A 14477-nucleotide genomic window follows, 5' to 3' on the forward strand; every position below is an offset into this window, starting at 1 on the left:
ATTATTAAAGGTACACTATGTAACTTTCTAATGGAGAGTCTTCCACATGCTTGACTCCATGGAGATGTTATTGCTTCACCTTCAGTATGTCAATGAACATGCTTATCTTGCATTTATTCAAGTTTACTGCCACACTATGAAACATTACAGGCAAAATAGTACTAACATCTCCATGGAGACAAGCAGGTGAAATAGACTCTCCACCAGAAAAGCTACATAGTTGCTTTAAACCACACCTTGTAAAGTGCACAGTAAGACTGACATACAAGAGCATAAGCTAGCACTAGTCTACTGCAGAAAGTAAAAGCCTCCAAGCGCTGGATTGATTGCTTCAAGTCTAAACACATTGATCTGATCATTGTGCTGTATATGTGAATGGGAACAGCAGGTACAGGAGAAAATATAATAACCTAGTTATCCAACATATCGAGTATCAAATCCATCTGAGAGAGAAGAGCATCACCTCTGGGAGTCTATTGATGATGAATGGTAGTTCTGCTTCATACAGCTGATACTGTCTGGAGCTCATTAAAGCCTGCCCTCCACAAACAATGCATCACACTGCAGCTCAATTTCATACATCCTGACCATGGTAATTTTCTACCTCTTCAGACATACATCAATGCCACGCACACAAGTTCAACCCAAAGGACAAGAAAGTGGACAATTCTTTACCTTACCCTATTTACTGCTGTCAAAAGAACGCGCCTATTTTCACTCTATATTTGCTGAGCATTGACCATACACAAATGCTTAAAGCTTGAAGGTACACTATGTCATTTTTTTTTCTGTCGAGGGTCTCTGGAGATGTTAATTGCTTTGCCTGGAACGTTCCACAGTATGACATAAAACTTACATATCGTGCATTCATTCAAGGTGTTATCATTGCTCAAAAGTACCCTGGAAAACGTATATTCTTAGTGTGAGCGGGGTCATCTCCCTGTAGATCTGACAGGTAGGATCCTCTTAAGACAAGCTATTTATGCAGTGTACCTTTACAGAACTATATACATATTATTAAGATTTGTTTTGGCAAAATACTCTTCAGCATACAGATATATCCCCTGCTATTTTAAATGAAGAACACCCCATAGAGAAAGCAGCATCAGGAACATTAGCAGTTGAAGCAGCAGAGGCCTGTACAGCAGCGGGGCTTGTCGTGGAGCCAGGTAGAGCCATGTTCAACAGCTTGTCTCCCACTTTCCATTGACACCCCCTCCACGCTCTGATCAACTACCAACTTAATCAGAGACAGAGACAGCTCCTCTGCTCCTCTTACTATAAAAGCACTATGGAGAAGAAACCGCCATAAGTGAGATATTAAACCATAGAGTCTGCCTGAGAGCTGCACTTGCCCCGGGCCCAGGGGGGAGTGGAGCAGAGCACTGTCCAATCCAGACAGGTCATGGCAGAGTGGCCTAATTGCCTCTCTTGTTGCCTCAGTAGAGCAGCCAGCCCCATCTCCCTCATCATGGAAGAGGAGGAGGAGTGCTGACGTCCTGCTTCCTCCACACCCCAGCCCTGGTCCAAGCTGGGTCTGGGCCCTGCAGGGAATTATACATGCTTCTTCTGCCCTAGAATGGTTTGAGAACTTGCTCAGAACTTGTGCCTCTACAGAATCCATGATGTTGCTGTATAAGTTATATGCAATTTTAATAGGACAGTTTGTTTGCAACTGGGTCCACAATCTCACTATATTTATGTTAGGACTGACCACAAAGGTAAAGTTTAGTAAAAATACTTAACACATCAAAAGTTTTAATTAGTCATTTCAAAACTGTGCAAAAACATCAATTTTAACACTTTGTGACCTAATTTGCACATCAACTTTCACTCAATTTCACACCAAAAGCCGCATAATCTTATAACTTGACAAAAAGATAAACCATTTCATAAATCTTCTGCATGGACATTGCATATTAGTATTAAAACAATCCTGGTAAACAGTGAGATAAAAATAGAGGGTGTCCAACATTACGTCAGCGCTAAACCAGTTACGATTACGTCACATGAAAACCTACAAGTAGCTTATTAACCTTGTATTTTATATTTAAAGCCAATCAGACCCAGAATGGCCTATAAATTAATAGAAAGTTCACACCTACAACACTAGATAAAAATAGTGCACAGACTAATCATCATTTCCCTTGTTGTCTGTCAAACTCCTACTGCTTATGTCAAGACCCCACTTGGCCTTTCAGTAGGAGGCCTTGTGTACTTGGGTTTGGGCACGGGCCAAAGACTCCCCGACACCCTGCAGCGCCGGACCCTCCGCCTCTTTGTCTCAATCCAAACACCCACGGGCGGCATGCAGCTCCACTATGTTCTAATCCTGTCTAATCTGGACACAACGGAGCATCTGGAGATAGGGATATGGCTAATCTCGGACACAGAGGGCACTTTGCTGAGGAGGGAAAATGACGGATGGAAATAAGCTTGTCAATCTCTATGAAGAGCTGGATAGTATTAGCCAAAGTAAATTCTGTTTTAAAGTGTTTTACAGTTCAGAAACTTGAATCAATATGAAAACAGTAATATAGGTTATACTTACTGTGCCCTGCTCTAAGTGATGCAGGAGATCTGTGGATAGCAATAGGCACATTATGGTGACGTTTGTTTCCGTGCGAGGGGTGTGTGTGGTGAAGACTGTCCACACCTCCTGGTTCTGACCCAAGCACCAGCCCCAGCACCAGTGCAGAGAGCCACCAAACCAGGTACCAGGCTGAACTCCGCTTTAAGGGTTCCACTATGGGCCTTAGGGGGGCAAACTGTGTCCTCCAACCTCCAAACATCTTCCCTGAGCGGCCAGACAAGGCTTCAAAGATCAAGGTGAAAACTTCAGAGAGCCTTGCAGCCCATAGCGTGCACCGTGCCAAATCGCACTTATGCCCAGAGAAAATAAGCAAAAGGGACAAGCGCACAAAATGTCGGTTGCGGTAACAAAACAAAAAAAAAAAAAAGCCTTTGTATGTTCAGCAGCACTTTAGAAATTCCGTAGAGGTGCCCAGGGAGGTACCAAAGTCTCATAAATCATCATAGAACAACATCAAGAAATAAGAGAAATGAACAATTCCCAGTTCGCGCGATTCCCCTTTAGAGCTCTTTCTCTGAATTCAACACATCTTCACCAAGTGCTAATATTCCTCCAACAAAAAAACAAAAACTGTCAGACGAAAGCTACAAAACCAAGTTAAGAATAGATCAAACGCGTGTAGACAAAGTGCATTTCATCAGTGCAGCCAAGCAGACGCAGTAAGTCCCACTCCTGCTCCTCCTTTAGAAGACTTCCAGGCGTATGGGACCATAGTTACATCCAAGTCCAGTCGGAGTGTGCCGGGCAGCTGCGGTGGAAAAAACAGGAGAGGCAAGGGTTGTACCTGCGAGTTGTGCCAAGTCTCTCCCTCTCCACAGATCCGACTACTGCTCAGGGAGACAACAAAATCACCTGAGAGAGAGGAGCCCTGGGCTGGAACGCAAGCGTACACACAGCATCGGCAAACGCGCTTGTGAAGATGTGCGCAAGAGGAGAGGAGAGAGGAGAGAGGAGGGAGGAGGGAGGAGGGAGGAAGGAGAGGAGGGGAGCGGTAACAGCCAGCCAGGATGCAGGAGGGAGAGTGGCTATGCAAATGGGCAGCATTCAGCGAGCGAATCACTGGAGCAGGAGTGCATTGCAGAGGAAGAGGCTGTTTAGGCAGAAAAGCACCAATTGAAGCTGTGTTCCCCCTAGCTCTGATTCCTTTCACGGGCGCTTTTGACTCTGTCCATTTTGTTTTTGTTCATGCGCTCTCCTCTGTGTGCAGGCACCATCAGCACAGATAGACACAAACCGCTGCATTCAGATTTCACATTTCTTCCCTTTCATGAATCACTTGCTGGTTCTTTTCTTTAATTTGACATTTACTAAGTCATGCATGCAACAAAACCCATAATAAAAACAATAGCTACTCTCCCACTTCAGTCTCTCCAACTTCATGTTTTTCTTTTGACTTCCACATTGGACATTGCAGTTTCTCATTACCCGGGTTTTGCAGGAGTGATGATGCTGCATTTCATAGACAACTTACTTTTCTCTCCCTCTCTTTCACACAAACACAAATGTAAGAACAACATGCGCACATACATATACAAAGAGCATACAGAAGAGAGAGGAGCTGTCCACAGAGAGAGGTGCTGAATCCGGGCAAGTCTGCCTCGCCTGCTAATAAAAGAGCAGTTCTCACAAGGGGGGCTGTGCAGAGGGCTGCCTCAACGCACAGGGCTACAGGAATACAGCAAACATGTGGACATAAAAGGCGCGCTGATAAACACAATCCGGATCTGCTGCGGAGAGTGCTCTGAGTTCAGAACTGGAGAGCGGCTGCAGTGGCCGTACAGAGGCTGCTTCCAAAACACATAGGTCTAAGCTGATAAAGAAGGACTGTGAGCACTGCTAAGCTCAGTCTTACAATTTACTAAGAAGTCACCAGAATTTCATGGTCCAAAAACTGAGCTAAACCAATTTAACTCCAACCAGAAGAAATCATGGGATTTTCTATTGCTCTCCCAATTAAAGGGAAGCAACATCTTTAATGGCATGAAGTAGCAAATTTACCAAATTAGCCAAGAAAAAGAAGTCATATAATTGATTGTTGCTCATAGAGATGCAGCCAAATATATATGAGGTACTAAGGAAAAGGCTTGACACTATGTTAGCTAATAGAATGTAATTTTCAATACAAAACAGTAGAATATTCGTATATATATTACCATGTGGTCTTATCCTACTTATGTTATAGAGCTAAACTATTGTAATATTACAAAAGATCCCGTTTTGTCCTTTTTATGTGACTTTTTCTTGTATCTATAACAACAAAAGCAATCAACCTGAATGTATTTAACAGCAGAATAACGATCCCTGCTTCTATCTAGAGCTGGTACTGCAGAGCCATACAGCTGTGAACCCCAGAATCCAGATGCTGCTTGCATTAGCTCAGAGCTTTGTTCTCACCTTGTCGAATCTCAATAAGTCGGAGCAGCCACCTGGTGCTAAGAGTCAGCCGCACGGAAAGGAAGATCGCTCCTGCTGAATGTGTTTACACTTAAATCATTATCAGCCCTGCAATCTGCATAATGCTTCTTAATAAGGCAGTCTATCAGAGAAGCTGCCAAGGACGACAACCTGACTTACAATGTCCCCACGCAGCAAGTAGAAACACCAGATTTGGGTAGTGGAATTGAGTGAATTGTAGACAAGGTTTCTAGCACATTTTAGAAGCTGTGAATTCATAAAAATGCAAAGTTAAATGGCTACCATACAGAAATGACATCAGCTGTGAGCTTATACAGTACCTCTAGCAAAGTGGCTTCATTTACTTGTTCATCAGTGCCCCCAAGTGGAAGCATGAGGAGTTGCGCTTAGCTATGAATTAATTTGGGTGAGGCTGATTTACATTCTTTTGAAACTGAGAATTGTCATAAAATGTAAATTGTTAAATTAATGAGTATTTAATTTGCTATGGGAAAACGAAGCGGTGCAGGGGTGTTAAAATGAAGTAATATCACTTCACAAACCGTGACACGATGATGGAAATTGCAATGTACGTAACAAATAAACAAGTAACCAAGTTGTAAATAAAAGCATAGAATTTCTTTGCATTTGGTGGAATATTTTGGATTTTTTTTAATGTACTGCTATACGATTTGAGCTGTAGGAGGTTGCATAAAAAACTTATTTGACTCTTTATAGATTAAAAAACTAGTACTAAAATGTTATTCTGCCATTTATCTTTCGCAAATCATGTTTTTCAGCTAGTAATATTATAGTTTATCATCTATTTTCTTCAGCAAAATGTGTTATCGTGACATGCCTACCCATTGCTGATTAGTATCGCATGTACCCACGTAGACTGATTTATGTAAGGCTTTGCCGTAATTTGGAAAATCACAGAGAGCTCAGATTACTATTAAAGAACCTTTGATATCCACTTGTTTTTAGAGATACAATTCTGACAGAAACCCAACAGTATCACTCCTTCCTTTCAACTCGCGTCCCAAAGGATCACGAAACTCCTCCATATTTGAACGCTTTGAACGTCCGTCTTCTAAAACCCACTATCTTTGTTTTTCCGTAGTTTCATTTGAAGGTAACACGCACTAAAAAAAACAGCGAGTTATCTGGAAAAGTCTTAGGGAAGTGACTCAGAAATCTCTTCAAAGTGTGGCTGACTTTCATCCCCCCCACCCCAAGTAAACGCGGAGAAATTGGTCTTGCTGTTAAATTCCCTGGAAAAAGGAACAGTTAAAGTACCCTGTTCAGCCACTGCAGTAGCCTGTGCGGTAGGCTGACGTTGAAGGAGTAAAGAAGTGGAGTGAGAGGAGTACCTGACTAAACCCGAGCGAGGAAAGGGCCCTCGTACAGCACTTACTCAGGAGAGATTCTTCAGACACTCCAAAAATAATCACCGTATACTTAAGGTTACAACTGTGTTTACTACATGCAAGTCATTAACATACATATAAACTAAGCAGGATCGGGCCAGGTTAGTACTGGGATGGGAATAATGGTTGTTGCTGTTGCAGAGACTCTACTGCATATTACAGTGTCCTTGGGCAAGACACTTCAAACTAGCCTCCGATCTCCATGTACTTGGTGTTTGAATGAGAGTGTGTTTGTGAAAGCGAATGGAAGACAACAGATGGGAATGAACCGCTGGCTACAATCTGGCGTGTTTAAAGTGTGTTTTTCATGTGTGTTCGTTAACATGCGATGCTCCTGACCAAATAAACACACTATGATGATAATTATAGCCCATCGCAGTTTGCATATTTAACATAGGTATCTATTCTTTTATCCATTGCCGTCGTGTTCAAGTGTGTGGTTGGGAATGTGCTTAGTTTGCATTGTTTACATGAATGAAATGAAAAGTAAATACATCATTTAAAGGTCGTATTGCACTATTGACTGATTTATAATGTTGTTTCGGCATCACAAACATAAAGAGGGTTGTGTTTTGTTTCATTCACACATGTTTAACACACAAATCCTGCATATCTAAGCTAATTTCTTAACTACAGTTTCATGGCATCACAAGGTGGAACAGAGCATTTTGAGCTTTGGAGATGTTGACAGACTAATAATGCAGGATTAAACGGGTGTGAATTAAACAAAACACAACTCCAGGTCTGTTTTTGAGGAGGTAACAACATTATAACCTGGTTTGAACCTCACTAGAATCCATTTTGTGTAATATAGGACCTTTAAAACAGTGATTCCTATATAGGTCGGAACAGAACATTTCCCAGTTCATATTCACCAGCTAAAACCGGAATTGAAATCTGAAAACATTGCGTACTGTTATTTCTATAATTTTCTGCTTCTTGCTCTGATTCGCGATGGCGTAGTCTTGCACAAGTTAACCTGTTTTATCCCACCTTTTGCCGCGCTGTCTCCCGATATCAAACCTAACCTACTTGAGTGTGTCCCACAAATATCACACATGTCATTATTCATCCACATGCGCGGCAGAACAGTGCACTGATGCTAATGTGAGCATGTGTACAGGAATAGCTCTATGCCGCTGTCTTATTCACCTCGAGATGTGACATGATTTGAGCAGACACACACTCTACACAAACACAAGGCGGTACAGTATCTGGGCACAGGAGGAGGTCCGCCTGTCAATACGGTTGGAGAACAGTACTAGTGTCAGCAAACTCACCCGCGAGGAGAGGGAGAAGTACAGGTCAAAGGTCAAATGGTCATGTCAGTACATTTGCAACGGATGTTTAATGATTGCTACTAATGTCTCATTTATACTGATTATTGCTTTCACTGGTTTATTGGTGTAGAGCCTAAAACAGATAATTTGTAATTACACAACTGACACACCTAGCTGCTCCCTACATTACTGCTGTCTGATCATGTGCCAGCTTAAGTCTTTGGTAAGATTAATGCTCTAATACTCTGTTTTTGATGTAGTTAGACACCCCAATCCATTCTAGTAGCTGTAGCTGTTTGGATTGTAGTGTGTAAATACAAAACACAAGCGTGTGGTCCTACTGCCAGTCCTAAGTGGCAGAAAAGTGGAAACCAAAAGGGCATCTGGTTTAAAGCTGTGCTAAATAAACATGTAACATTTGATGGGGGTATTGTTTAGCTGTAAGAAAGGCCAAAGAGGGAGAAGGTTACCCTCCTTGTCTGGACAGTATCTTAATCATACAAATACTAATTGAATAGTGATATCAATGATCCATTGTTAAATAGAATGCATCATCCATGGCATGTGTGTGTGTGTGTGTTTAGAGATTAGCGCAGCACTATTTATTATGCAAGCTGCAGTGACTATATAAATAACAGCACTCAAGCTGATAAAACGGCCACTAATGGGAAATAATGCACATTTAGCCTGAGCAAAATCAAACCCACAAATGGCTTTGTAAAACAACAACTTTATTTTCAGAGACAAAAAGACTTAATTGTGTTGTCTAATTGTATTTTGGCCTCAAATTACTGAGGCATTTTAATTAATGTAATGAAGCTACAAATGAAGTTCAAAAAGCTTATTAAAGAAGGGCTCCACGCGCCCTGGTGGTGGAAATTAGATTTAGTATGCACTTATTACAGCTCTGGCTCAGAGACGGCTAATATCAGGGAAGCAAACATAACAGTTATGTCTATTCATCCATCCACCTCCTGTTCATGGGCTGTCTGCCTGAGGAGTCATTTGGCAAAGAAAACAAATACATAAAGCAAATGCCTGTAGCAACGCGGCAGGTACATGTTGCTGTTATGTTCCACAGGGCAAGATTTCATATTCCTCTAACCTATACTTTTAATTTATGTGTCAGAAAGAATATTTAAGGGTTAAATCACTTATCAAGCAATTCTTCCATAATATGACCACAATGAAATCTACAAAAATAAAACTATTTCCTTAATGATCCAGGTTTTATTTGACCTGTATTTGATCAGAACTCACCCTTTTCTTAAACAAACCTTTCAAACGCTGCTGAATAATAATATTCTGGTAAATTACAATGTCCATGTCTAGATAAACCATGTAGGCGTAGAAAAAAACAGCCCTCCCAAACTGTCACTACAGGGGAATAGGGTCTAGAGGTCAACAGTGTTCAGGAGGACTTCTCTTCAGCTTCTCTGACAGTTCCCAAGATGCACTGGGGCACTGGGCCACTGTGCCTGCTCTGCTTGTGTCTTCCTTTGCCTTCTTTAAATTCATCTGCAGTCGCTCCAACAGCATTGCCTCCTGAGCAGGTCAAGGACTGAGCGCGCCTCTCTTCACCGGTCTAACAAGATCCAGCTGTAAGTGGGGCAACATGGGCTGTACGATCAAATGTATTCACCAGGTATAGATCACTGTTTGATATGCACATTTCTAGTTTTACTGGTTGTAGAATACGAGTTGTGAAACCTGCACTGGCTCCTATATCAGGTGAGTTTCAAAATGTTGTTGATTGTGTTTAAATGCGTGCACTCTATGGGTCCTTTTTACAGGTTCAAGGGGGTAACAGAGCCTTTTCTGCGGCAGCGCTCAAACTATGGAACAGCCTCGCTCTGCCTGTCAGATCCTCTCAGTCTTTAACGCAGTTTAAGGCTCGACTGAAAACCCACCTCTTCTTCCTGACATTTCATTCCAGCTAGACAGGATATCTTGGTGTTTTATTGTTCTTTTCCCGTGTATCGTATTATCTGTACATTTGTTTTTTGTTGACTTTTATGTGCAGCACTTTGGTTAGCCGAAGTTGTTTTTAAATGCGCTATATATATATATAACTGAATTAAATTACATAAACATACCTCGCGCGGAGATAAAACATAATTGCTTGCATTACCATTTGAAAAGACTTCATCAATCTTGTAGCCGATTCTCTTTCTCGTCTCGCCCATTTTTAGACCAGCACAAAAAAAAGAACACTTGTTGTGGCCGTAGAGAGATTCTGTGTTATCTTATCACTTTATTCCAACATTTCCATAAGTTTTGAATTATTCACATTGTTATGAATATATTGCACTTTTTTGTTTAGACTGTGTAGAGATTCTGCAAACAAAGAAGTCACTTATTGAGGCGAGCTTTAGTTTTTTTTGGAATAATGATAAGTTACATACTCATTCTTTGTTTTTTACTAAAGATTTTAAAGCTTCTCACCTAAAATCACAAAGTGCTTTTGTGCTTTAAGGTGATGTTGTTGCTAAGGGGTGTATCGTTCTGCCAAAAGATCTAATGAATAGCATCAAAACAGCACAATTTGAATGTGTTTTAGTAGGTTTAGATCTTAGTTTAGGTAAATAACAACTGATGCATTACAATTACTTGACGATTTGTTCGTTTATTCATTGTGTGGGACAGTTGCGTACCGACCGCCGCACCGTCATTACTCAGCGACTCAACAACAGCAAACTAAGCAGACAATGTAGTTCACCCTTAAGCCTTGTGGGTAAATATTTTCTTTCCATTAAACAGTAGTACACAAACATCACTCAGCAGCACGCCCGATACACTGTCCGATCAATTTGAGCAGTGTCAGACAAGTGGATGGGGCTAATGAAGTTGCGTGCTTGCTAATGACCGAGCAGTTCATTAGCCTGTCGTGGCCTGTCTTTTGGCATAGACTCAGGATGTTGTAGTGTCTCAGCGGGAGCAGCTCTCCGCCCCGTGTGTTACGTACTCAGAGGCTGTGAACTTTGACCTCGGGCTCCACAGGTATCCACCCACATAATCAGTTTGTCATTACGCGAACGCTGATGGATTCTTACAGTTGGGAGCATGACAAGGACAGTAAATAGCTGTTTATTTTTTTTATAGAAATGGTTTATTAAATGGGCAATGTAAATCTGTGCATTCATGAATTTAAATATAGGCAGAAATTGCATGTCCACAGTGTTGTAAACAAATGTGGCGTCTGCGCTTGGAAAATAATGCATCGGGACTGGTTTATATAGTACTAGCCATTTAGCAGTGACAGTTCAGAGTTAGACCATGCTAGAAGAAAATAAACTAAAAAAAACACATATTATCACCAACATTGATATGCAAAATGTGTGTACTTTATGCTAGACCAAGCCCAAGAGACAAGAAGAGCGTCTGGTAGAGATGTAAGAAAAACTCGACAATAATATTATACTTAATTATTGATAAATCACAATATATCGTCCATTGTATCGAGATATATACGGATGATTTTGTAAGATTCATGGCAATGCACACCTTATGTCTGATATTTACTAAATCAGGGGTGACCAAACTTTCCTCATTAAGGGCCACATATAAAAACACAGAAAAAACTGAGGACCATAGACTGGTCACCAAGACAGTGAATACTTCAAATCTGCGTTGTTATTATTACAAGTTAAACTAACCACTAGACCTTTATTCATACTTACATCCTCAACGGGACACATTAAATATTTGATATAGGCTTGTTAAAGTAGATTTTCAGACATGTACAATAAAAGTACTGTTTAAGGTAATATGGGCCAGTTCACCCGGAAGCTTGAGGGACGAGAAAAATTGGTCTGCGGGCCGCGTTTAGTCCCTGGGCCACAGTTTGGACATGCGTGTGCTAAAGGATTATAAAACAGCCAAGTAACCCATACGCTGGAAAACAAAAGCAGGAGAAATATAAGTTTTATATTTATAACAATGTAACGAGAGGTTGTTTTGCGTATGTGCTGATTTATAATTGGATGAATGTATACTCTAGTTACTACAGTATTTACAACATTAATAAAGCATGAATACAGACTTCATATTAATAATGAACAAGCTGTTAATTAAAACTGATTTAGGCTTAGTAACTACTTATTTAAGGTGTCAGGGTTGGGAGCTAGGGCATTAATTACACACTTACTAAACCTGAATCATTCTTAATAAACTACTTTGAAGTAATTAAACTGTAGCTGTTATAAAGTAATACCAGATATATTTGATTATCGGTATAGAGAAATATGAATGCTGACTTTTCTGCAGATTAATATCTCGTGCATCTACTCAAAACGCTGCGGCGCATTGCTTTTGGCCTCGCGTCCACATAACCTACACTGGTATCAAGTTAAACACCCCCCGAGCTTATTGGAGAGTGGAATCTGCATAGCCCTCTTGTACTTTGTCACATACTCTGTCTCACAGTCAACACTTTAATTAGTATTGGGTTGCCAGAGAACAACAGCCTCTTATTTCCTGTCAACAAACCCCTCTGGGCGACCAATTAATAAAGAACACCTCAAAGATTAGCTTCTCACCGCAGCGCTATAATGAGCCCGCTACGAGACCTGCAGATGAGATTTTGATTACCGCTTAAATTACAAGGAGCCATCTGAATATCTGTGCGGAGTTGGTCCAGCGTTGTGTTTATGTATGAGGTATTAAAACGAGTGCTTCTCAAACTGAGATGCAAGAACGAATGGTGGTTTATGACGCTCTTTAGGTGCATGATTTGGTTTTTACTGAAGTAGTTAGGAATTTTATAGTATTCAGTTTTAGTCCTGGAGTATTGTTATATGTTTTATGTATTTTGACTGGAATATTCCCAAGTCTAGGATTAAACGTAAGTGTTTTGCATTTACTTGATTACAGAGTTACCTTAAAAAAACATGCATTCTTTGGGCGTGGTCACACTTATCGATCAGGAGAACTGGCTGAACTGAACTGACTATGGGCGCAGTACCATCACTCGCCAGGAGAGGGCAGGGCGTGGTCTACCAGAGAGCAGCGTGTCAGCGTGTTGGAGAAACAAGAAGAAAAAATGACTACAGATTTGCATAAATATTACTGAAATCTGAAGTTTGGAGCAGCGGCTGAACAGGAAAGCCTCTCTGGACACTTATTTAAACAGACAGGTCGCTGACAAATTGACAAGACTATAACGTTGATATGTTTAGCACCACATGTCAAATCGATTGTCTGCTTCTTAGGTGTGAGTTTATGTTTGTTTTTATTCTCACTGATTTCAAATGGACCAGATGTGCGCTTGTTTGGTGCAAATCTGGTTCCGTTTGGCGTTCACGTCACGTCAAATGAAGCAGGAAACGCACCAGAGTTCGCTTTAATTGGACCAAGTGTGAACACGCCCTCACTGCAAACAGGGTCAGCTCTCTACGAATATGAATTGTAACTTGCTTCCCTGTGGAGACAGATAATTTGAATGCCATACGGGGTAACACTCCACAGACAAAGTACTAACATCTCCATGGAGACAAACAGGTGCCATCAGTCACTGTTTAACAACCAAAAAGTCAAAAATAGTACTTTTCGAGGTGTAACAAGTGCCGCTGATTAAAAATTCTTAGAGCAACCACATAAATTTCGGAGAACACTGCGTGAAGAAAGAACAAACAGAACCACATGAGCAGTACTCCACACATCACCATGTTTATATTAAGGCCAGCGCAACGCCACATCACACATACGCTCCTATTCACCGCGTTTGACCTCCTCTCCACCGCACAATTTACACAATACATCTGTCCGTTTTTGACCACAGCGTTAGCAATTCTACACCACTACCAGGCGAGATCCAAAAGCCCGAGCAAAGTTGCAGACATGTTACGCCATCCGCTGCTGAGGGAGACACTGTTACCATGCCAACAGCCTTTGCCCATGTATGGCCACCACTTCCTGTGCTCATTTAAATTCAGCTATTTAATCAACACCGAGAGATAATTCTGAAGATAACTAGGGCAGACAGTGTCCAGTAATAGACGTAATACAAAAGATGAATAGAAAACAGACTAGAATTCTTAAGCAGCATTGCGAATTGGGAAGACTTTGCCATTAGCCATCTGGACAGGCTAACATGTGTTGTGCATATATAGGGCTGCAGGCAGAGGCATACTGCGTGATAGGCATGAAAGCACATTTAGTCATAGCATAAAACTTCACATAAACAGCTAAACAGATTTGTGGCCTGGAGGCAGGGGATACATTCATTTTATAAACATCTGCAGTAGCACCATTGTAACAGTATTCTTGTATAGTGTATGTTATAAGACTAAACATAAGCGTAATGTTCAAAATGCTAATCTTTTATGTTATTTCTGGCGACTATGCAGAGAGCGTGCAGGGCCTCTCCCTTCGTGTCACGGGGAACAATCGGAGCCAAGCTAAGTCAAGCGTTCATTACACACTGATACCCAAATATCTCAAGACTGACTGATTCTCTCATGAGCTGCAGCCCTGTAGCTTTGGACAATAGGACAACTACAAAGTGGTCTATTACTTACATGTCAAAGTAAATAAATAAAATGCCTAGAGTCAATAAGTGTCACAGTATATCTGATAAATACACACTGTTTTTCTTTTTTTTTTTTCATAAACTCTGTCAAATAAATAGGATGGTATTTCATTTGAGCACAGCGTTGCCTCGAAAGTCAAATGCTTTTCTGGGTTTTTATCACCAGCCACTATCCAACCAGCCACGTAATGCATGATTCACCTTGGTAGGCAAAGCAAGTTTATTTGTACTGCACAATTCGTACACAAAGT

The 14477-nt window shown here is 41.1% G+C and overlaps 1 protein-coding gene across 18 annotated transcripts in view; it reads right to left on the reverse strand.

The window, feature by feature from the left end:
• Nucleotides 1–14477, reverse strand: part of LOC117382306 (neurexin-1a-like) — a 313634-nt gene that overhangs the window by 139319 nt on the left and 159838 nt on the right. For 2 of the 18 annotated variants that reach the window (XM_033979435.2, XM_033979433.2), the window contains exon 1: nt 2552–3508. The exons of 14 other annotated variants lie outside the window; for them this stretch is intronic. In XM_033979435.2, the coding sequence (XP_033835326.1) occupies nt 2552–2792 (241 nt within the window). In that variant the 5' untranslated portion in view covers nt 2793–3508. Of the gene's footprint in view, nt 1–2551; nt 3509–14477 lie in introns of those variants that run through there. 2 more of the 18 variants (XM_033979436.2, XM_033979434.2) reach the window with 1 other exon arrangement.

Source organism: Periophthalmus magnuspinnatus, chromosome 15, assembly GCF_009829125.3.
Source record: "Periophthalmus magnuspinnatus isolate fPerMag1 chromosome 15, fPerMag1.2.pri, whole genome shotgun sequence".
Taxonomy (NCBI): Eukaryota; Metazoa; Chordata; class Actinopteri; order Gobiiformes; family Gobiidae; genus Periophthalmus; species Periophthalmus magnuspinnatus.